This window comes from Podarcis erhardii (assembly GCF_964252035.2).
Source record: "Podarcis erhardii genome assembly, chromosome: 13".
NCBI classification, from domain to species: domain Eukaryota; kingdom Metazoa; phylum Chordata; class Lepidosauria; order Squamata; family Lacertidae; genus Podarcis; species Podarcis erhardii.
In genome coordinates this window covers 31,235,481-31,259,292 of record NC_138502.1, presented here as the reverse complement: position 1 = coordinate 31,259,292, position 23,812 = coordinate 31,235,481, and the positions used below count along the sequence as shown (strand labels likewise).

General features: G+C 44.6%; 1 protein-coding gene across 2 annotated transcripts in view; it reads right to left on the bottom strand.

The window, feature by feature from the left end:
* Positions 1–21,900, bottom strand: part of KPNB1 (karyopherin subunit beta 1) — a gene marked incomplete at its 3' end in the record, with an annotated part of 31,888 nt that extends 9,988 nt beyond the window's left edge. Inside the window, exons 1-14 of one of the 2 annotated variants that reach the window (XM_081837728.1) lie at positions 21,276–21,900; positions 19,624–19,682; positions 13,673–13,855; positions 13,113–13,313; positions 12,018–12,170; positions 10,368–10,427; positions 7,473–7,562; positions 7,246–7,356; positions 6,011–6,112; positions 4,696–4,920; positions 3,689–3,880; positions 3,180–3,310; positions 1,600–1,747; positions 1,046–1,117 (exon numbers count right to left, since the gene is read on the bottom strand). In XM_081837728.1, coding sequence (XP_081693854.1) covers positions 1,046–1,117; positions 1,600–1,747; positions 3,180–3,310; positions 3,689–3,880; positions 4,696–4,920; positions 6,011–6,112; positions 7,246–7,356; positions 7,473–7,562; positions 10,368–10,427; positions 12,018–12,170; positions 13,113–13,313; positions 13,673–13,855; positions 19,624–19,682; positions 21,276–21,315 — 1,767 coding nt within the window. In that variant the 5' untranslated portion in view covers positions 21,316–21,900. The remainder of the gene's footprint in view (positions 1–1,045; positions 1,118–1,599; positions 1,748–3,179; positions 3,311–3,688; positions 3,881–4,695; positions 4,921–6,010; positions 6,113–7,245; positions 7,357–7,472; positions 7,563–10,367; positions 10,428–12,017; positions 12,171–13,112; positions 13,314–13,672; positions 13,856–19,623; positions 19,683–21,275) is intronic. The other variant, XM_081837729.1, reaches the window with a different exon arrangement.
* Between the last annotated feature and the right edge of the window lie 1,912 nt (positions 21,901–23,812).

Sequence of the window (23,812 nt, the reverse complement as noted above, 5' to 3'; positions counted from 1 at the left end):
GACTTTCTCCCCAGATTTCAGCCCCCCCCCAATTCTATATATACCCCCACACCCAGAGGTGAACAGCCATGAACTCTGCAGATTGAGTTTATCTATGTGTAAAAATATATATTACAAAATTTCAATTCAATTTCTATACCACTCTATCTGAAGATTTCAAGGCAAGTGTTCAGCATTAAAAACATATTTTACATAGCATAATAATAAAATACAATAAAACAATTTCAGAAAAATTCATAACAACAGTCCCCCCATCCCATTTAAAAGGCCATATTGTTTAATGGATGAAGGCCTGGGTTCAGTGGGATGTTTTTGCTTGGCACCTAAAGACATGCAATGATGGAACCAGGTGAGCCACTCTGGGGAGAGCATTCCACAAATGGGGAGCCACCACAGAAAATGCATGTAATGAAGAGGATCCAGTATCCGGAGTTTTCAAACTGGTACTTTACTGTTTCTTCACTGCAGACACTTTCTCTGGGCAATTCATTTTAGACCAGGAGTAGGTCCTGGCTGGCTTATATCTGACCTTAAAATACAACTCTGTAGCAGGAAGAATGATGGGAAATGTGCTAGCTTTAATAGGTCGCCCCTATTGTGATGCCCTCTAGATGTTGCTGGACTCCAATTCCCATCAACCCCAGCAATCTGGCCAATGGTGAGGATGGTGGAAGTTGTAGTCCCTAAACATCTGTAGGGCACCATGTCAGCTACCTCAGTGCCCTCCGGTATTAATCTTCTACTGCCTCACAATCTTTCCTTAAGACACCCTTTCAATTAAGTGATGAGCTGATATTTGGACAAGGGGTAAAAGAAACATACTGTGTTCCATACCCCCTCTTAAGATACGTCTAGGCAGCCTTCTTATTCACAACTTCAAAAGAAAAGAAAAAATCTCACGTCTGAGTTACAGAAGTATTCCTGGAGACACTTGTGAAAAATCCCAACTCGTATCTGTTTCCCCTTGATCTCTCCTCACTAGCCCTCACACTAAGTACTTTTGTATGTCTTCACGCTGCATATAAATTTAAGAACAAGTTTTTACCTGTAAAGTGGCACACAGCAAAGACTGCAGATCATTGAACTGGATTCTATCAGACGTGCTCTGGATATGGGACTGAAAAGAAGACACATATCCAGATGTCATAATTAGGAATAGCACAGTGCATCAATAATTCTATAACCAGAACAAACTCTGGTCTCTTATGATTATGTTAGGTGAAAGCCTATGTTTACATGCCAATACTGTGGTTAGAGGGAGATAAACACATTTAAATCAGGGGAAAATAACCTGAATCAACCAATCATTTTATTTGCATGCTGCCTTTCCAAAGTTAAAAGCATTCTCAAGGCAGCTTACAAAATGCGCACACTTGGAAATCCCACTATAGGTAGCAAGTGGTTCTTATATTCCAGTCTTTGTACATATTAAGCCCCCTCCCCCAAAATTGATAGGTGAACTTTGCAGGAAATGATAGAAAGCATGTAAGAAGACACAAAGAACTACCTCCACTATCACTGCAAAGTTATATTACTACTCCATTTGGCACTACTCATCTGTTGGGGCACACATCAACACTTTTTTGCCATCCAGCTAACCTCCATTTGGAGCACTTGCTGTAGCCGTTCCATAATGACTAAAGTTGTCTTCTGAACAGCAGGGTAACAGTCCTTGGCACTGTTTTTCACTATTTCCATCAGAGCTTCATAAGCAGCACTCCTTAGGTTATTCTGGTGTCCATCAGGCCTGAAGTAGAAAGAAAAAGATTGCTTTTAACACCCTAGAGAACACAATGCAAGTTAAATGCTAACCATCATGGCACGATTTAACTTTTGTCCACCTCTCTACTGGCATAACTGAAATGCGGATAGCAACACCATTAAAGGCAGATCAAACTGAAAGCAATGGGAAGAGCCAAGCAGGCAACAGATGTGGTTAATTGGGCAGTCTGGCCATGGTCAATCTTTCCTTTGCCATAAGGGTCTTTTAGGAAAAAGGGGCTCTTAGCCTCACTTTTACAATCCCATGACAACAGAGCTCTTTCAGAAAGTCTGCTCCACTTACCTGTGGGGAGGAGTTGTGGTGGACTGCGTGGCCACCCCCCTCCTCCGGGGGACGAAGTCCCGTGTTGCCCAGGGGTATCCCGGCCACATCATCGCCAGCCAGCCAATCCAGTGGCGGGGGGGGGGGGGGCGCCACGGCCGAGAACATTTAAGCAGTCAACTCAGCCAATTATTTTTTGAAGTATAAAGCATGATTATAGCAAAATCCAGAAATAGACTGAAAGCCCATAAAGTACTTTCAGGTTGCAGGGTGTGATGAGAGTGGCAGTCCAAAAACATATGGAGGGCACAAAGTTGGCAAAAGCTGCTGTACATTGCATAAATGGGCAAGACAAGATATTTTATAAGACCATATTAGGGGGTAGATATGCACAAGATCTCAAGTTGGCATACAATGAAAGGTTGCCAAGTCTGAGACAGCGCACAGCCAGCTAACCAAACGCTTTGACTTGCTTTAGTTTATATGATTATATATGATTTTGCAATCCAATTTTGTTCTAGTACTTAAGAGAAGTTAGCTACCTTTCCTCTCTGCCTGAAGTAATTTTGCAATCCAATTTTGCTCTAGTACTTAAGAGAAGTTAGCTACCTTTCCTCTCTGCCTGAAGTAAAGTTCCTTTTTGGAACTGTGACATTATAAAACTCAAGCTTCAAGGCGCCTATGCCTAGGGCTGCCCACACCCTGTGCTAAGAAAACCACAGCATTCTGTACCAGGATATCCCATTTTCTATGATGAGAGAAAGGGAATTTTGCAACCTGCACAATCAATGCATGCTAAGCAAACTTGCATGATTTCATATGATTCTGCATATTTTATTATTTTACAGAAAAAACTGCTGCTTCTGCTAGTCATATGTAAGGGCAAAGAGCCTGAGAGGGCTTTGTGCATAACTTTGCAACAATGTGCATTTTATGTATATGCACATGTGTGTGTATGAATGCCAACTTCTTTTTAGGAAGCTGCATTCTGTGCTTTTCCTACACTCATGTGGATGCATACGGTTCAACCTCTATTGAAGTTTACTGATACTTTGCCTTAACCAGGTTTTACTAGGCCTACCTTCTCAATCTAACTACAGAAGGGCAACGGCTCACAGCCTACAGGCTTCATTACCTGTCAGTGGTCTCTAATAGTTTCTGAACTATTAGTTCAAATGATGAGGATAAGCAGTACGTTGCAGGCTCCTCCTGATCATCAGCCACGTCAGCAGCTTCATAAGCAGCTTCTGCCAAACTAGAGAAAGCCTGAAAGACAGCAGATGTCAACAGCTTAGAAGGAGCACACTGTTTCAGGAAAGCATGTTCCGCTAGCAGACAATCGTTTTCATTTGAATCTGACTCAATGCACCTCTCCTTTGCTTCCCTTATCCCCATTATATAAAATCTAATTAAAACAGTACTGTCACCACAACTCAGAATCAGCACAAGTTCTAAGTGGTTTCCTGCCCCACCGGCTGAACCAGGTGTGTATTGTACAAAACCTAAACACAACGTCACTTCCCAATATTGCACCAATAAAAGCAACACAACCCCACCACTTTGACTCCGCACAGCTGCTGCTCCCCAAATACTAGTCGTTTTCTTCTGATGAAGCCTCACCACAGAAAAAGGATTCTGTCTTACCCAGCATACATTGGAGGCCACTCTAGGCTCTGCACCCAAGCCTTCAATTAGACACTGCAACAGTGGAGCGAGGTAAATATCGTTTATGGCTGCTTCCGGAAGCAGCTCGCAGATCCGACCCACAGTCCATGCAGTTGTATCTCTTACTACTACACTGGGGTCCTTCATTAATTCTATTAGGGTAGGCATAGCCTGGAAGAGAAATGGATAATTAAGAAGACAATACTCTTTATTTTATATTTATATAACGCTTTTTAGATAGTTGGCGAAGGGACATTCTTTCTGATCTTGCAGGGGCAGGGGAACAAGCTGTTCTTCTCTGGCCAATAGCTCATCTTGCCATGGTATTCTTTTTGGGGAGGGATATAAAATTTCCCTGTGGCTCTTGTCCCTCTGGCCGGTGACACACCAGTGTACTATTCCCTCATTTCTACAGCCTCGGGGCAACAAACTTTACCACCTTTTCTACCAAAAATAAAGGAAGTCCATACAGTATTTCCTACTGTCAGACAAGACTCATGATCTACACAGAAATGCACACAATGTTTAGCTTATTCATCTTCCTCAGGGCCTTTGACTTTTGTAGAAAGAAGGCACATCTGGTAGTTAAAAGGAATCTGAAGCAAATTGTCTTGCTGTTTGTTGACGTCTCATATAGAAGAGCCAAGGTCTATTGAATTGTTATGCTGATTTTTTTATTATGCCACCTGCGACGAATGTGTTTGGTTTATATTGCTATGATTTGGTCTTTTATGGGTTATTTCAGAATGCATTTGTATGATTATTGTTTCATTGTAATATTTTCCTTTTTTTTAAAAAAAGCACATTTTTATAGGTGACCAAGGACCACATATGGCCCCTATGTATATCCTACTTCACAGAGTGCAGTGAGATGTTTTCTAGTAAAATCTAAACAACTGGACAAATGGACAAGCCAATACCAATACTATGTATACTCTCGTGGCTCCAAAGTTCAAGTACCCCCCCCCACTACTGCAACATCTTACCTGAATAACAAGGGGTTTGAGCTGGTTGGGCTCTGGTCCTTCCAAAATGCATCCAAATGCCATGACTGCAGCATCTCTATATCGCCAGTCTGGGTTTTTAATGTGTTCTTTGATGAAGGGCAGAACATGAGGAACAATGTCATCTTCGCAACAAGTGGCCAGGAGCATGAGGCAGACCCCAGCAGCTTTGCAGGGGTTCCAGTCATCATCATCGTCATTCTCATCCTAAGGTGAAAGGGATAACACCCAAATCAATCTCTGTTGGACTACGTAAGCAAGGCATGACATTTTTGAAACTAGTAGGTAGAACTGAGAATCCAGGCCAAAGCAAACTACAATTGTACCTTGGCTCCCAAACACCTTGGTATTCAGACATTTTGGCTCCTGAACATTGCAAACCCTAAAGTGAGTGTTCTGGTTTGCAAACGTTCTTTGAAACCCAAATGTCCAATGGGGCTTCTGCGGCTCCTGATTGGCTGCAGGAGCTTCCTGCAGCCAATCAGAAGCAGTGCTTGGGTTTCCGAATGTTTGGAAGTCGAACGGACTTCTAGAACGGATTCTGTTTGACTTCCAAGGTACGGCTGTATACTGAGTCAATTTCACAAAGCAAAAAAAAGTTGGTTACCACACACATGAAGCAATGTTGACTACTTTTCCAGTAGAAACTGGAAAGCTACTTTATACAGAGCACTCTTGTGGTAAATGCTCTATACAGTACTCTATATTTTTAATACTATGAAGAAGCTTAATTTGAACCGAAAAGACCCATTGCCTATATACAATCCTCCTGAATCTCCCATTTTGTAGTTTTTAATTAAAAAGATGTAACAGCTTACTATAAAAGAGTAGCATATACTAAGGGACAGCTTCAGGTCAACAAAACTGAAGTATTGTTTATGTGTTTGCTAGAAATAAAAGTTTCTGAGAAGCGGGAGACACCTCCTGGTCCAGCCCTGAGCAGTGATTATTCAAAGAGCCTGCCTCCTATTGGATGGAGTGGCGAGCACTCAAGAGTTCTGAGCCTCTATATGGCAACAAGTAGAGGGGGTGGGACATTGCTAATGAGTAGAGTGAATGCAATCTCATCACAGACCAAAGACTGCCATGGGTATTTCAGAGACCTTGTACAACTGCAAGTGATAGGAAAAGACAGTCCACTGTAGAATGGGGCACATTACTTTGTTAAGACCACACTATTCTTTTCAGGGGAGCAGGATATATTCCAATGCTGTTCCTTCAAACTTACAAGAACTGTTGCCAAAGGCCCTTAACCACACTAACAGTGCACAGTGATGCAGGCATACCCATCACTTACCTGTTTGGTCAGTGTCTGCGTGAGAATTGGGACAAGGTACTGAAGTGCACCCTTGGCATAGAATTTGCTGGTGTGCTCTGGTGGTTTTCCTTGCTCTGCTGCCTAAAAACAAAATCCACACACATTTCCATTAGTTTCAATCATCCATTTGAAATTGGCTTGCTTAATTGAAACTTTAAATACCACCTGGGCTCTCTGAAGATCACCTAAGCCCAGTTCACATATCATATTAAACCATTGTTTAAAACTAAGAAAACCTGCTACACATCCCCCTCACAGACAAAACAAGCCAGAGTCTGGGTTGCCATGTTGTCTGGACATGGGCTTATCGTTTTCGCTGAACATGTGGTAAGTCAAAACCAAATCTTGGTTGCTGCTTGTAGTTTGGAAGGAAATGTATGATCTGCTAATGCCCTATAAGTGAACCTATTCTGGCCAGAAGTCATTGTCCGTGTTAACGTGATCCTAGGAAAATCACTAAAAATCTCAAGATGCTCACACTACATTCAATTATATTCCAGTGCTACAGTCCTTGATGGTGGGGCAATGTAATAGGACTCTGTGTATCCTCTTGGTGGCTAAAAGTGTGATCTACACTGGAAGGAATTGGTGCCCCCATCTCCAAAATGCTCAGGGGTCAGAGGACTTATTTACTCTTGCGAAAAAGCAGTCTTCAGCAGGTGACACAAAGATAACAAGCACCCAGACATCTGGATCTGCACCTTGAAATATTTGCATGCAGTATATTCCTAGTAGGCACTACCAAAGCCTACCCCCTCCCTCTTCCCCCAAACCTCCTTCCCCCTGCAAGTATTGTTCTGTTTGTATTTGCAGGCGGCAACCAATCTGTGCAGGGGTAACATTCTTGACCCCCTGGGCACTTTGGTGGGGCAAACATAAGCCCACCTTGCCCCCCTTTCTGGCCACTTCCGGGTTGCTGCAATGAGCCACCACATGTCAATTGGATACTTGTAGATCACTTATTGCTTGTACTTTAAGGTATAACACTGCACTACAAATGGTTATCTTTATTTTTGGGTCCAGCAATATCCTCTTAAGTAGGACATACGGTAAGCCCTGTCTCCTTCAAAGCTAATAGCACCTCCTGCTCTTAGGAAAGTTCGGTCTCAGCGTTATAGGTCGTCGCATCACTTTAGTCAGAGTGGTGCATGGTGTCTCATCATGGACCGAAGGCTGCTACAGAAAGTTAGAACTGTCACCCCCTGATCACTCACCTCTGATGCCTCAATAGCAAGGTCCATTTCTTCATCACAGACATTTGACCAGAACTCAATTCCTTGTAGAGCTACCTCATCAATGTCACTTTTCATAGCTTCAATTGTGATCTTTGGAGAGGGAGAGAGAGAAGGCATTTGAGATCATTGTTGCTGCTTTACTAAAGCAACGCACCTACACTAAGTACCTACACTTCCGTTCTCGATTCCCAGGCTTGAATACTCACAGCAAAAAGTGCAGGACCCATATACGTCTCCATGTACTGATAATAGAGGGACATAATCTTCACCAAGTTCTGTAAGGCAGCTACTCGCACCTAAAGGCAAATAAAAAGACAGGACCCATTACCTCCATGGATGCTCTGTGGAAGCAAAAAAAGCTTATTGTTGTACCAGTTAAAGCAGTGGAACATGGATCCCAAAAAATTCTGCAGTTAATACTGCATTGGTTGACCAAGCAGCAATTCATGGTCTGCTTCCCAATTCTAAATGGGGGAAAAAACTACTAGGAGACTGGAACAAAAGGAGGAATGTAAAGCATTTTGCACATTGTACCAGAGAAATAGCCTTCCTATGGTATTTTTAATAAGTGTCATAGTAATGAAAGATGTGAGCCTTCCTAGCTATGAAAAATAATCACTGAAGTCAACCATAGTATCACTGCAGTGCATTAAAAGCAGCAATGCCACAAGCTTTGCCATTTTGCCAGGGTTCTTTTCACAGCATTCTGAAAAGGCTTGGAAGAAAGGCAACCTGCCTTACTCTAAAGCACCCATTCTTATGGAATGCCTACACAGCCAAGCTCTTTAAATGCTCGTTTTCTACCATTTTTCAAGACACGATTACTTTGTCACAACCCAGGACGATTTCCCACAAGACTGCTTTGTCACAACACTGGGGAAGAACATTGCCGCAGGGCATCGCTTCAAAATGCCCGTGTGAATCATACTCGGTTATGGACAAATAAGTACAATCATTTGCCAAGCAACAATTTAACGCGTTGAGGATTTGATGCATTGACTCTCTTGGTAAGCTAGTGATCCTGCCAAGGGGCAAGGAGAAATTGATGACTCCCAATTTCCTCCTCCAGACTTCCAACCAGCTGCAGAATTCACCGTTTGGCAGGAAGGATGCTACCATGTAACAACCACTTGATAACCTATGTGTGCAACTTGTTGGAAGCTGCCTCAAAGATGACTTGATCAAGTAAACAATTAACACTAGCAGGATTGACTTAATAAGACTTGTAATGATGAAAATTATACCTTTTTACATATTCTTTAAAAAATTGTAATCGGAAATGATGAATCGTACAAAAGGAAGAAGTACAAAATAAAATAAAATGTCAAAATAAAAATTAAAGTAACCATGAGACGGGAGGGGCAGAAGTCGACTAGCTCATATGAGCAAAAATAATGTGAAAATGAAGATGTTTAAATATTGTAAAATGAAAGCTTATTATAGATATATATAAATAAAGATGACTTGATCAAGTATAGCTTATTTTGTTCCCATGGTGAATTATATCAGATGTATTCACCTTATATTACATAATAATGCTGCAGACAAAGCACCAAAAAGCTTTCACCAAAGGCAAGGAGTCTTGTGCTAGTGCTCACTGCAGCACATCCCCTCCAGTGGCCTCTTGGAACCAGCAGGGTTGCAGCCTGCATAATTATGGGGCCACATGACCTCAGTATCCGCAGTCTGTTAGGACAATCACCATAACTGAAGTTACGAGAACAGACAAAGGTTCACAATCAGACCCATTCCCAGTAGACAGCCAATTGTGGTAATGAGGCAGCCACATATACTCAGGAGAGATCCAACTGCAAAACCCAACACCGCAATTCACAAGAGGTATGAACCAAGGACTTATTAGCTGCCAGAGCTGAAAATGGAAGCATGATCCGGATTACCTGCCACTGCCAAAATAGCAGCACTGCTATTCCACCTACTTACCAGCTTCTGAGCAGCATCTGGCTGTCACAGCTGGAAACAGAATGATGGGCTAGACAGACCTTTGATAGCAACTGGCAAGCATCACCTCTGCAGGTGTAGATCATGTTTGCTTGCAACTGAAACGAAGCTTTGCATCCCTAGCATTATACTTAACTCATTTGTGTTCCTCTCCCCAATTGTTCAATTATGTTGCTAAATCATATTGCTTCTTGCTGATGAATGGCAAAAATGTGACCTCTTGAAGTCCTCTCGGCTAAAACTGTGGTCCATGCTCTGGCCATCTCCTGCCTTTACATTCCTTTTCTCTGACCTGCCTGCATCAACCCTCCCACCTCTACCCAAAACGCCACTGCTGATATCATTCGTTTCTCCCATTGCTCAGACCACATCAAGCCCCTCCTCAAATCTCTCCAAGCCTTTTAACCCGCATCTCCAACTGCAACCTATCTTAAGGGTGCACAATGGGATTTGCTCACATTAATACTTTGCCTACCCAAATGTCCTTTCCCCATTCTTCGGTTGTCTGCGCCACTGTCAATTTAGATTGCAAGTTCCTTGGGGACAGATACATGTCTTTTGTTTTGTGTACACAACTCTAAAGCACCACATATATAGATTATCTTGATTAAAGGACAATTAAAAACAGGATTATTTAAAGACATTTCTCATGCTCGTTTTGGAGAAAAAAGTATGCTCTGACTAGTTCCATAATACCAGGACCAGGGCTAGAAACTGAGATATGAAAGCTAGGAGCTAAATGGCACCTTAAACCTAGGTTATAGGCGCAACAACGGAGTGTCTAGGCACGCTTTTTTATAACAAGAATACAAAGTTGAAAATGAATGAACGGCAGCCAAATTATGATGTTCATTTTTCACATGATCTAGTCCTACCCCTGCCCGCCCCCCTAATATTCTTAAGAGGGTCTCTTCTCCAGTCTTCAGAGTAGCTGGAAGTGGGGAGGCAGAAAAAGGTCCTCCTTTCCTTCCACTCTGCAGTGTTAATCTGAAATCTTAGGCGTAGTACTGCGCCCATAGCTCAGAAACTGCTCACGCTAATGAAATTCCCTGTCGCAAAATGCAGCTAGAGCAGCGGGAGTTTTGAACACTGACCAGAACTACTATCAGTTACTACTGACAACAGTTTAGGACTTAACTTACCCTTGTATCCGGACACTGTGTTGCTTCACAGACTACTTGCATAATAAAGTGCCTTTCAGACTGGAAATAGGGAGAGAGAAGAGAGAAACACAGATGATTAGGACTGGAAGTTTCAAAGCTTCCTGGCAATAAAGTATTTTGTTTCCAAAATAAAACACTGCACTACAACACTGACAATTTCAGTTTTTCTTGCCAGCTGTGGTTCTCAATATACGGGCAACCCACCAGTGAAGCATGGACAATGGTCAGAAAAGGCTCAAACTCTTGCATGCTTAGGGCATAAATTATTGCCTCTTCCTACCGACAGCTTTGACAAACAGGTCAGCCACTATTGTCACCTATACGCAATATGCTTATACAAAAAGAAAGCTGAGGGTATCATGATCAAATATATTTTGACTTGTGTTCATTTAAGTCAAGGACCAGATTAAAAAATTGCAGGATATAAAGCAAATCAGGGTTTCATCACTCTGCTTTCCACGTGAAAAGGTAGGCTCCGACATTTGGTCACTCTGGTTTCTTTTCCCAGTAATTATTTGAGTTTTTTAATATAATAAGCTAGAAATAAGTTTTTTTAAACTAAGACTTGTTAAAAACAGGACTTCTCATTTTCACAAAATAGAAAAGGGTTAGACTTCTAAGTACCAACTGACTCCGCAAGATTTAAAAAACCCCAATTGTCTTCCCAGAACACTGCAGTTATTTCTATTTTTTAAGCGGCTAATTAAGTAGTTTAATTCTTAATCTTTATGTTTTCTGGTAAAGTTAGATACCAAAAGGTAAGGAAGATTACTTCAGCAATTATTCCTCGGGTGTAGAAAACTGAAATAAATGATTTGCACCCATTCGGAGAGGTTCTCTCGTTCTTTCCGAAAGCCTCTACATTGAAGAGGCAAGGATTACAGATCTGCATTTACGCTACCTGAGAGCTTCCTTCCATGCCTCAACCAGTTAAAAGAAGGGGGGGAAACCCTAAAACCTGGCCCCTGCAATCACCATTCCAGACACAGCTTTAATGGTTTCCAAAGGCTCAGGGCAGGGATGACATTGCCTGTACTGACTGATAAGACGGTCTGCACTACTTTTCCAAAAATGCTAAAACATAGCTCTTGCCTGTAATACACTGGCAATGCCTGAGAAATAGTTATGCAGCAAATTCAGACAAAGGAATTCACCCACAGGCAGTATCATACCCCAAGATGGAGAAGAACACACAAACTAGGCTTCAGAGCACAGACTGCTTAGGAAGCAAATTGCAGGCCCTGCATACCCAAGAGACTGCTTTACTCCCTATGTACTGAAGTGATCTCCATCAAGGGCATGGAAGGAGGTGCTAGCTTACAAGCTGCAAAACTCTTTTACAGAGTTCCTAGAGTGCCTCCGGTAGCATATCAGTTAAAATTCACAGGATTATTTGAGAGTTACAATTTTAGTTGATTTAGTATTCACTCTTCACCACTGCAATAGGATTATGCTTCTCATAACAGGCTGCTAACACATAAATCCAAGTCTCAGCAGAAATGGGAATGCATCAAAACTCAGAGTGGTGCATGGTTTCTCATCACGGACCATGGATTTATTTCTCATGTCCCATTAGTTTCCCTCTTCAGCCACACTCACTCTCCACCGCACTAATATCTGACCACTTACCTCTTTGTCAAAATTTGCTTTGGTGAATTCCAAAGAGTTAAGGAGTGCATTGGTAGCCGCTAGCTTCACATTATTACTTGGCTCTTCTTTCCTCATGCCCTGGATAATGGCTGTCAATATCTCATTAGACTTGTCCTGAAGCTGTTCTGGATCCTAAAAACAGGAATCAAAATAAGCAAAAAATGTCAAGAGGAGATTCTTTGCCAGATCACAACCAGCATGGAGGTATCTCGCAGAACAGCTAAGCACCCAATTCACTTACGACTTCTAACCTACAGGGACAGATGTTCCATGAAAGTACAGAATAAATGCATGCCTCTTTCTCCATAACAAATGTATCTAGTTACTCTGGGTCAGCAGCATGCCTGATCTTGTAGGGAACACAAGCGAAAGTCCTCAAACATTTAGGCTCCCAGAACAGAGCATTTTTTCCTTGAAGAACAGTGGCGCAGCAGAGGAAAAGGAACAAGAAGAAATTTGTGGCAAGAGGACCAGTGCAACAGAAGAGAAGAGTTTGGATTTGATATCCTGCCTTTCACTCCCCTTCAGGAGTCTCAAAGCGGCTAACATTCTCCTTTCCCTTCCTCCCCCCACAACAAACACTCTGTGAGGTGAGTGGGGCTGAGAGACTTCAAAGAAGTGTGACTGGCCCAAGGTCACCCAGCAGCTGCATGTGGAAGAGCGGAGACGCAAACCTGGTTCCCCAGATTACAAGACTACCGCTCTTAAGCACTACACCACACTGGCTCTAGTAGTAGGCATGGTGGAGATGGAAGTGAAGCAGAAAAAAAGAAATGAGAACCCCACCCCCCACAGCAGTCTTCCCTCTGTTGGCACACATTCACATCTACACACACTTTCTGTAAGAGCTTTCCTTCATGAAATTGTAGAACACAGATACCACGTTCTACAGATTAGTTTTTACCTTGGTGTGACGAAGTGGCAGACACACAACATAACTGATTTGGGGGATGAGCCCACCGAGTGGCAGTTCAGATTCAAATTAAGCCACTAAAGAGCAGAGGAGCAGAGCAGGAGCAGGTGCAGGGGGAAAAAGCAGCAGATTTTAGCACAGCAAACTCAGTAGGCACTTACAATATCTTGACAAATGTAGCCGATGGCCTCCAATGTCGACTCTTTCATATGTTCTGTGCTGTGCTGATTTGTAACATTGGCTACCAGCTGTGGAATAAGTTCAGGCCACTGATTCATGGGGATCTCTGCACAGGCGATGCCAGCAACGCACTGTGATGCTGAGCTGGGCCTGTAGGTTTCTGTACCCAAGGTCTGCAAAACCTGTAAGGAGATGGGAAAGGAACAAGAGATGAGGCCGCCACACTTGGAATACTGTTGGCACAAGGACAGAGGGGACTTTCAGCTATATTACTAGATCACACAGATCTTCTGGGCATGGGACTTTCAATTTTATTATAGGATCCCAGAGGTCACCGTAAGAAATCTCTTTAAGCTGAGAAAACAATCTCACACGCCAGAGACCGAACAGACTCTTTGACTTTGAAATAAACAAGAGAAAAGTAGAAGCAAGGTCTCAAAACACAGATGTAGATGCATGATCTGCATTCACTATAGAATAACAGGGTGGCTGAACAAACACAACTGGGAAGAAAAGCAAAAATGCTGTATTTTTTACGTACATAATTCTTGACTTCTCGACGAGCATTGGCATCGATTGCAAGCCATCTCTGCTGGTGCTGGGCCTTAACATCAGGGTCTTTAGATGTCAGAGAGTTCTTGATCTGCAAACCAGCTGCAACTCTGGCAACCTGGCTGTTCCCTGGGTTTGCCAGCACTCTGGACAGTTCCACAAGGAAAGTGGGCTGGCCAAAAAAAGAGAGGTAAATACAATTCAGTAACTGAAGCTAGCTTGCATCTTTCCTTGAGTGAAGAAGTAGTTACGCCTAAACTCTAACCTTTGCATGAATGTGACAGCATTTACAGTTGAATTTAAGGGTCAAAAACCAGAATGGAAGAATCTTACCTTTTCCAAGCTGAAAGTACATACACACCTCAATATGTAATATCATACATGTTTAGTCCTTCTTAGTAGTGATTTATATAACTGTGAAACAAATAGTGCAAGCAACCTCTGGTTACTCCTACTCCTAGATTAAGAACTGACACACAGCAACCTGCTGAAAGTCAGCCAATGATTCCATGCTCAAGCTCATACAGTATTTGAATACATCTCTCAAGTGTCATACTCTATTGCATGGAAATTTATTTTCTGATTTCACCATTGCTGAGATAGTATGTATGACCATTGCAGCTCAAGATATTCTGCTTGAGCCAAAATGGAACAATCCTCATTTCACTCCACCCTAGTAGGGCCAACATTTTAAGGTGGCTTGTTGCAGCATTCAGACACTGCTGTCTATCCCACTTCTGGATACTACCTGAAACAAGTTGCTACATTCTGCTACATGGCAGAACCATCCCAATTCCAGTTCTCTCCTTGAGTTGCTAAGCAGATTCTTTTAGGACTAGACTACTAAAACTCAACCCAAATATGCAGAATTTCCTACAAGGCTGTACAACAGGATTGTAACAGGGTTGCAGGAAAAGGTGGGCATAAGCCGTTTACATCAGGGATGGGGAACTGGAGCTATCCATCACCTGAAGTCACAATGCAGTCAGGTGACCTCTTTTTGCCCGTGCAATGTGAATTTAAACCATGCAGGCAAAAGCACTGTGCTTTCCAAGTTCCGATGAGCCTGCAAAGCTGTGTGCACAGGTATTGCAAGTGTCACCAATCAGCAGATGGTCAGTGCCTGCACTCCACCTTCCAGTCCAGCTACATCTTTACCTGCCCCACACCAATTCAGAGCAAATGGGTGTGGCTTGGCCATAACAGCCTTGCAGACCAAATGGGGAGGCCTGACAGACCTAGGCAGGAAGTTCCCCACTCCTGGGTCTGCATAGTAGATAGCAACTAAGCAAATCCACAATTTCTTCTTAATACTCATGATACAGAGTCAAAATTTATACCCTCAAGTCAGTATAATTAAGGCATTAATAATAATACTAACAGAAGAAGAAGGTGAAGTACATCATATCCATCAACTGTTGTTTTGCACATGATCTTTACGGTAGGCAAATGAATGTGTGGTATCCAACTAAGTCCTATTCAAGATAGACCTACTGAAACTAATATTAGTCATGCTAACTATCTGCAGTGCAGCTACACTGAGTATCAGTAGCATTTCCACCCTATGCAAGTACACAAAGTTACTATCAATTGTGTCCTTTTTGACTCATGGGCTTTTCCAGACACCTCAGTGCTGACTGCCCTGCTGTAAAAGAAATGTGACTTCAAACTAAATCCTAGAAGTAGCTAGCAGTGGTTTTTAAAGCAGTCAATTTGGCGAAGGACACAGGAGTTGTTCTGCATGTTCGAACATGATCTCCTAATAAGGAAACTGTCACCCAAAGGTCTTCATGTGTTAATATGATGAACGAACTGGGAAATATTTAGCCAATATTCAACTAGGATGGCTCTATAAAATTCTAGCAACAAACCAGGATGGGTGTTAAACTGCAATTTGCTCAAAAGCACTTGACAGATTTTAATCCCCCTTTATTTTCAGTGACACTGGAGTGCACTGACAGACTAGTAATGGATGGCTGAAGAGAAATCATGAAAAGAAAAACAGCAAATGGTAAAGGGTAGGTTGTAGAGTTTGGATATTCATCAAGTTTTATTTACCCAGTTTGGATGTGCAGACGGTGGGACAGCATAGGGTGGGTGGTTGAACATCCAATGGCACAAACTGCAATGCTTACTTAAGGCACATCGTCAGGCCACTTTGATGGAGGAGCATAGCCAGGTCACAAAGATCCAGGAATATTAGTATAGTGACACCTGAAAGCTTGGTACTGGTGTCTAGGAATCACAGACTTGTCAGTATTTCAGAGTGCTTGAGGGACTGGGGCTGCCTATTACAATTTTTTTACTTTCTTTGTATGGAAATTACATACAAACCCATGACATATTACTAACTGCTTTTGGAAGTTTCCTCACTTTCAAAAAGTGACTTGTTATGCAGCTTGGAGGGTATCTGTTTAAAGGAAAAACAAATCCAAATCCCCATGGGTATTATTCATATCTCAGCCTCTCCACCCCCATACTCTATCCACGACTGGTCCCTAAACAGCAACATTGGAATTTTTCTCAGCTTTCCTGTAGAATCCCAATCCGTTCTCCATCTTTCAACCAATTTCCCTCATCCTACACCAGCTCAAGTTGCTCTTACACGATCTCACGTATCAAGGGTCACTAATGTGGTTCCTGCAGTTGCACATGTGCACACACATGGACTGGCACCCAAAGGGTAAACACCCCCCCCCCCCGTGAAATTAGGCACAAAAGCAGCATTCTGTTGTAGCCAATAGATGATGTTGTGTGTTTACGGCTGTGGCATGTGTTTGTTGCCTATGATAATTTCTCCTGTTTCCAAATATGCCCACAGGCCACAAAATATTGCCAAACTCTGCCTTATACCCTGCCCTTCAATCCACCCGGTATGAACTTCCTTAGCCTGAACACGGGTGGTACAGGAAGCAAGACTAGACATGCGGTCCACACGTCACACATGCACCTCCCATTTGGACTATGCAGGGTTATGGAATGCTTATGGCGATTCACCTCTCTCATACACAATATGAGAGAAAACTCTGAGCAGTTGACAAGTGAGTAGATAGAAAGCAACTTGGGTAAGTGTTTATATGGCTGAAAAGGATAACTTTAGAGAGCTTAGGTGAAGAGGGATGGTTGCAATTTTGCAATGAAGCTGATCTATAGAGGGGTAAATTAAGGTTAGGATGCATTTAACCGTGTATTGTAGAACCTGACTCAGTCCTGCTCTCTGCTGTGCAGCAATCTCCTGATCCTCCTCCACCCAGTTATCATTCTGTCCTAAAAAAATAAAATCACACTACATTTTATGCAGAGTGTGGAACTCTGAATTCAAGGGGCAGCGAATGTTATACTGGTAAATGGCAGTCCAGGAAGAAAACTTAAAACAATCCTAAAGTACTGCAACACAGGACTTCACCTCAGGGAGTGCAAGTAAGGCCAGAGCTACAAACTGCCTTGACAAAACAAGTTCTGAAAGCACTATTTGATTGGAAATCCTGTGTTTTATCTCATAAGATGTCCTTCCCATCTCTAACACACAAGGTTTTAAGTCTATGCTCAATTCACAGACACTAGGGGAATGTCACTGATGTCTAAAAGTTGTGATAGCACTCAATTATTAACTTATTTCTATTTGTGGCAAAGCTGGCTCCTAATCACCTAGACCTGGGTCACTTAAAATCTGTGCACTTTGCACATATGACCTGCAAATATTTTTCAGCTCTTTGCAGGACTCACAGTATGAACAAGTATGGTGCAGCAAATAGTACACTAGACACTGAATTGAGAAACCCAGTTTCAAATCCACACAGAGTCATAAAGCTCACCAGTTGGTCTTGGGCCAACCATTGTCCCTCAACCCCAGGTATCTCAAATATACTGTGAGAATAGAATGGGATACCTTGTATACACTTTTGAATGAGGGTGGAATGCAACTCTGATAAATTTTTAAAATATGATGCTTTGACTGGAAGGGGGCTGCACCTTAACCAAAACATTGTGGCAAGGCAGGGAGATAGCTAGGCAATGGGTCTTACATAGTTAATGTTACCTTTAACATTAATGTAAAACATGCAAGATCTTCAGGGCCAAGGGCATTTGTTACACAGCAGAAGAAGTAAATCAGCATAGCACTAAAGGAACATTTTGGTGCAGATTACCTTACACATGGACATTCTTGCTTCTTTATAACTCATGAGCTTTAACCCCAAGAACATTGTCTGTCTATCCACAGGTGGTGTATGAAACCATACAAGAACATCTCAAAGTCCCTCTGTTGCTTAACTTTCAAGAGAAGCAACAGTCAGGCTATTCACAGAAACGCTACTGGGTGGTGGGAAGACACTGCTCAGGTAACACACATACGAATGTGCCCTTTGTCTTTACTCCTTTTATTTCGATTTCACTGTTACAGTGTAGAAAAGGTACAGCATGACCTCTAAAAATAGCAAGTATGTGTTAACATCAAATATTTCAGTGCAAAGCAACCTACAGAACACGACCCTGCAAATTAAATAGAAACAGGGTGGATGGGGTGGAGGATTCAGGTAAGCACCTATATGGAAATTAGAATACAGCTTGTCACCTGAAGCCTAGTAAGTTATTCACTCACCCAACAATGCCAATGCAACACATAATATGCAATTCAGAAACAATACTTCTCTGAAAGCCTCCAAGATTGCTGGAGTCAACCCAAAGCCTCAAGAGTATTCCCACAGATTTTAAAGGCAGGGGCCCAAGACGTGTTAGTTATGAAGAGCCATTTAAAGGTTCTCTCAGATAATGAATGTAACGTGCAACACTACCTCAGTAATACCTGTCTAATAACGAATTGGGACATGCTACTACTGATTTCAATGTATGTTGAACAATCTTTTCCTAAATATGCATGCATGTCTAAGTAGTCCATCATCTGAAACACAGGCTCATTTGCCTTTATTAAAACAAATAATCTAGGCAATGTCAATCACCTTTCCATTCAGCGTGGAGATCAAGCGCTAAACTCAATACACTCATCTTAAACTGATCCAATAAAAGGCTTCAGTTACCCATTTCTCCTCTCCTACTTTCTAGAATATACAGTGAACTGAATTTTTCTTCACTGCTTTATGTGCTGTCAGTTCAAGTACATAACCTAAGCTGCATTCTACATTAGTTTAGTGGGTGACATACTCAGGACACCCACTTGGCTGTGCCCCCTTTTACAATGTATCCCTACTTGCCTTCTTAAGCATACAGAAATGAATTACTATTTCACAAAGTTTTAGAAACTGAAAAAATGTGCTGAGGGCATGCAAATTCAAGGGAGACGTTTTAAGAATAGGGCTATGGGGTGGAGTTGTAAACGAATGGAAAAGGAAAGGAAAATGCAGGGAGGTTCGGAGGCCCAGCATGGCAAGCCCTAAAATTAGGGAGGGGAGCCAGTAGGGAAAAACGAAACCTAAGGTAGGCCCGCCTACGAGCACTTAGGCGGACTGGCCCGTTTCATGCAGCGGCGGCCTCCTCCTCCTCCTCCGGCGGCATCTAGCTAGCTACTCATGCCGGCTTCCCCACATGGCCGGCCCCCGCAGGCCTCATCTATCCATCCTCCTCCCCCCGCCTTTCCCTCCATGCATGCAGCGCGGCAGAGCCAAATCGCCCTCCCCTTCCTTTTCCCTCCCGCGGGCCCGGCGCGCCCTCACGATTGGGTGGCGCGACTCCCGGGAGTCTTGCCATTGGCTGCCTCCTGCATTTCCCCCTCCCTCCCCCAAAAAGAGAGAGCGAGAGAGAAAAAGGAAAAAAAAGAGAGAAAAAAAACCCTTCAGTTAGGCTGCGCCCCTCTATGGCGGTTCGGCCTGCTATAGCTTTTTTTAAAAAAATAATAATAATCATAATAATAAAACACACACAGGAAAGGGATATCGCTTTTCCAAACCCCACCCAAGGGCAGCCCAAGCCCGGTTTTTCTCTTACCAGGTTCTCGATGGCCGCCTGTTCCAGGAACTTCTGAGCTGCCTCAAGCTCGGTGCAATCTGCAGGGGATTAGGAGGACGGGAGGGAGACATACACGAGGGGGTGTCAGTGGCGGCCCCCAATTCCGGCTCAGCAGTAACTCCCCCATCTGCTCGCCCCTCTTTCTACTGCTTGAATCAAGGCGCTGACACCCCACACCAATCTAGAAGCGCCCACATGCTCACATTCCTACCAGGCGTCCAGCAACAGACCCCTCCCGATATTGAGGGCCTCGGGAGCTCTTTCTCCTCCTAGTCAAACTTCGTTTCTATCAGCAAGAAGCACCTCAAGATGACTGGGAAATTCACTTTCTCGGTTCCATTCACGGCGGGCCGGGGGGGGGCGGAGAGAGAGAGAGAAAGAAATGATACATTCTCTCCCCAAAGGCGGGATAGCGGGGAGATCGCCTCCCCGACACAGCGAGTGGGTCCGGTGTGCATCACCCGAGAGTCCCACTTCTGGAGACCCGAGATCGCATCCCTCCAAATCGAAGCGTATTTTGGGAGTGGGGGAGAGGAGAGATGCATTCAACTTCCCCCGACATGTGCTGGGCCGCACTACTTCCCCAGTCTGCCAGCTCTGAGCACGGGGGCGCTTCTTGCTGCCACCCCACCTCTCCGCTTTGGGCCTGCACCCCAGGCTAGAGACAAGACCACCCTCGGCCAATGCCGGCCTGCACATGGACCGCTTTCTTATGTAAGTGTGCAAGTTCCCCCGGCGCTACATCTCAGTCCGAGTGTCAAAGGCTGCGAGAGATCCTGATCTTACACCCAGACCTCTACTGACCCCGCCTGGGACCCGCTCTCACGACCCACCCCGCAATTCACACAAGACTTATTCCCTCTCTCCCCCTCTAAGCGAGCATATCCGGGGGGGGGGGGAGAGAGAGAGACCCGTCGCCCTTCGCACACGAGGAGCAGAAAAGGCGGCTTGCCCCACAGCCATATGCCGAGGCGCCTTTCGCAGAGGCAGCTTCCACCCCACCCTTCCCTTCTCCCTCCCTCCCTCGTGCCACGAGAGGCGCCTCCATGCTCGCCTCGCACAGGACCCCCCGCCCCACATCGCTGCCCCCTTGACGCAGAGGCCGTTCGCTCGTGTGTCCCCGCCCTCCCCTCACCCACTCAGGCCACCCAACGGGACCCCCCTAACCAACATAGGGGCGGAGATGAAGCTTTCTGCCTGGGCACCCACCGACTCTCGGCCCACCGCTTCAGTGGGGCTGGCGGAAATACCCATCCAACTAACTGACCTCCCCCCACCCACCCCATTCTCTTTCCTCGTCCTTCCCCCAACATTGACCCCCCCAAAAAAACCGTACCTCTTCGCTGCCCACACTAGAAGGCAGGAGCCCCTTTTCCAACCGCCCGGCATCCTCGGCTCCCCCCGTGGCCTTCCCTTTCCCTTCCGAGACCATTCATTCCTTTGACACCCCTTTCTCCCCCTCGACCACCCACCTTTAAATAGCACCCACCCCCCACATATTATTCTATATGGGGGGGGGGAGGCAGTTGGTTTTTCCTCCCCTGGCCTCCCGCCCCTCCCCATGGAGAGAGGGGCCTGTCGGGATGCCGCCTCCCCAGCCTCCGCCCAGCCCTCCTTCTCCCCGTTTTTACCTGGCGAGACCGTCTTCTCCAAGATCGTAATGAGCTCCATGTTGGCAGCGGCGTGAGGCGAGAGAGCCTGGTGGGGAGGAGAGGCGGAGGGGGGGAGGGAGAGGGAAAGGGAGCACCGGAGTCGGTGATCGCCGCCGCCTGCTGTTGCTGCCGCTGTCCCCGCTCACTCGGCCGGCCGCTCTCTCCCTTCGCGCTCTTTACTTCTCTCCCTCAGCTGCGGCGGGGTGGCCCCACCCCCGGCGGAAACGACTCTCCTCTCCTCTACTACTTCCCCTCCCCCCCTCCCCACACACAACTCCTTGTGGCGGCGGAAGAGGACGAGGGGGAGGAGGCGGGGGACGGACAGGAAGAGGGGAGTTTCAAAAAAAAAAAAAAAAAAAAACCCCGAAAAAAAGCGCGCGCGCGGCGAGGTGAAGCGAAGTAATTCACCCGGAGGAGGAAAACAAAAGAGCTCGAGGGCGTGCGTGGGTGGGGGCGTGCGTAAAAAAAAAAAAAAAAAAAGCCCTCACGCTCCTCTCACACGCAGCCTCCCTGAGGGGAAGCTGTTTCGCTCCCTTATTCACTGACTTGACTCGACTGACTGACTGACTTGGACTGGTCAGGCCTCTCCCAGGCCCCAGCCCGCCTTCAGGCACGTAACGTTCGTGCGTAACCAACGTGCTCACGCAACAGCCAAGACGCAGGAAGAAGAGCAAGCTCTCCCCTCCCCTCGTTTTCAACCGGCCGACGCCCGCCTTGCTCTTCCTCAAGCGCCGATTGGCCAGTTATGGCTCGTACGTCATGACGGTGTTAGGTCTAATGGAGCGCAGTAGTTTGCTTAAAAAAAGGGAAAATTCCCTTAATAAAGATTTGTGGGAAAGATGTAGGCTGTGATCCTGTGCACACTTACATGGGGGTGGGGGGTAAGACCGATTAAGAGAGGTGAAATTTCCTTCTGAGTAAACATAAATAAGTGCAGGCTGCTGATGTTCCACATGCTTTATGTTTGCCTGAGTATGCTAATATATTTAATAAATGTATTGCTATGTTTTCTAACCTCTTCCCTTGCTTATGTTACTCTGCCCCATGCTATGTGCCATGATTGTCAGATACATCATCTAACTATAAGTTTCTAACATGAAAGGTTTGACATTTCTCATGGAATGTACGTACAAGATCTGGAAAAACAACTTTTGATACTGCATTCATTTTAGCTCTGGGTCTTTAGCATGTTATAATCCATAGCGAAACTTATAGGTAAAAACTGACTGATCAAAACATAATGTGTGCACATCCTAACAGATGGTTTCATGTGAAAGTTCATTTGCCGCTAGCCCAGTTGAAATGAGCTGCATGAAAGTAGTAGTGCATATATAGGAACATGAACTGCCTTACACTGAATCACAGCATTCTGGGGCAGCTGAAGGTTCTGAACATTTTTCAAAGGCAGCCCCATGTAGAGTGTATTACAGTAGTCCAGCAATGTCCAACCGGTCGACCACAAACGGCAGGTAGATCGACAGGGTTCTCCCAGTCGATCGCAGGAGTTAAAGAAGAGATTGCCTAGTTGCTCCTGAGCGATCATGACGCCCCCTCCCCCGGCGCTAGGTCCCATTGTTGCGCTTCCCCCAGTGGGGGGAAAGAAGGGAAAGTTGTAGACTGTTGCTTGAGCGATTTGATGCAACCCTCCCCCCAAAAAGTTCAACAACTCTGGTCTCTCTTGACAATATGGGCAATGACAATGGGTAGATCATTGCCAGTTTTATTATACTGTACTGGGAGTAGATCGCAGTCTCTATAGAGTTGGACGTGCCTGTAAGTCCAACTGGTATATAACCAAGGCATGCATCACCATGGCCAGATCTCATGTCACAAGTAGTGCTTTATGATTATTACACACTTTATAACACACTCTATACTTATTAGTTGCTGCTGCTGTGTCACTTTAGTAAAATTTACTCCCTTATAACATCTATTTGCATGGCTCTGGGACTTCCCTGTGGATTCCGTGGGAAGGAGCAAGGGTGCTTCTGTTACAGTAGTCATAGGCAAGGGGAGTTAGTGATGAAAGCTAAACTAGCAGGTGCGTTTGGAAATTCCAGAACAAGGCCCACTTCTCATCCTCATCTTCATCCTTCCAACAGCATTAGCAACCCAACTTGCCCTGGACTCATTTGGTGTTTAACTCAGTGCCAGATCAGTGGATAAGGAAACTCTTACAATTTATTAATAACCATGGATAAATGTGTCAACATGGCTCATGTTACTTAGACCTGAGTAGATGAATGGGGCGGGGAGTTGATTTCTTCCTGTTATTTCACCTGGGATCTTGGGGCAGTACCAAAATAAGCTTTAGGATCTAGAATGGGTAGGGATGTTATTGGATAACAGCTCCCATCATCCTTGTCCACTGGCCACATGGAGTCCAATACAGTGGTGCCTCGCAAGACGAAAATAATTTGTTCCGCGAGTCGCTTCGTCTTGCGATTTTTTCATCTTGCGGAGCGCGGATTCCCCGAGTATTAACAGTTTTACGAAAAAGGAAGCAAACACGCAAG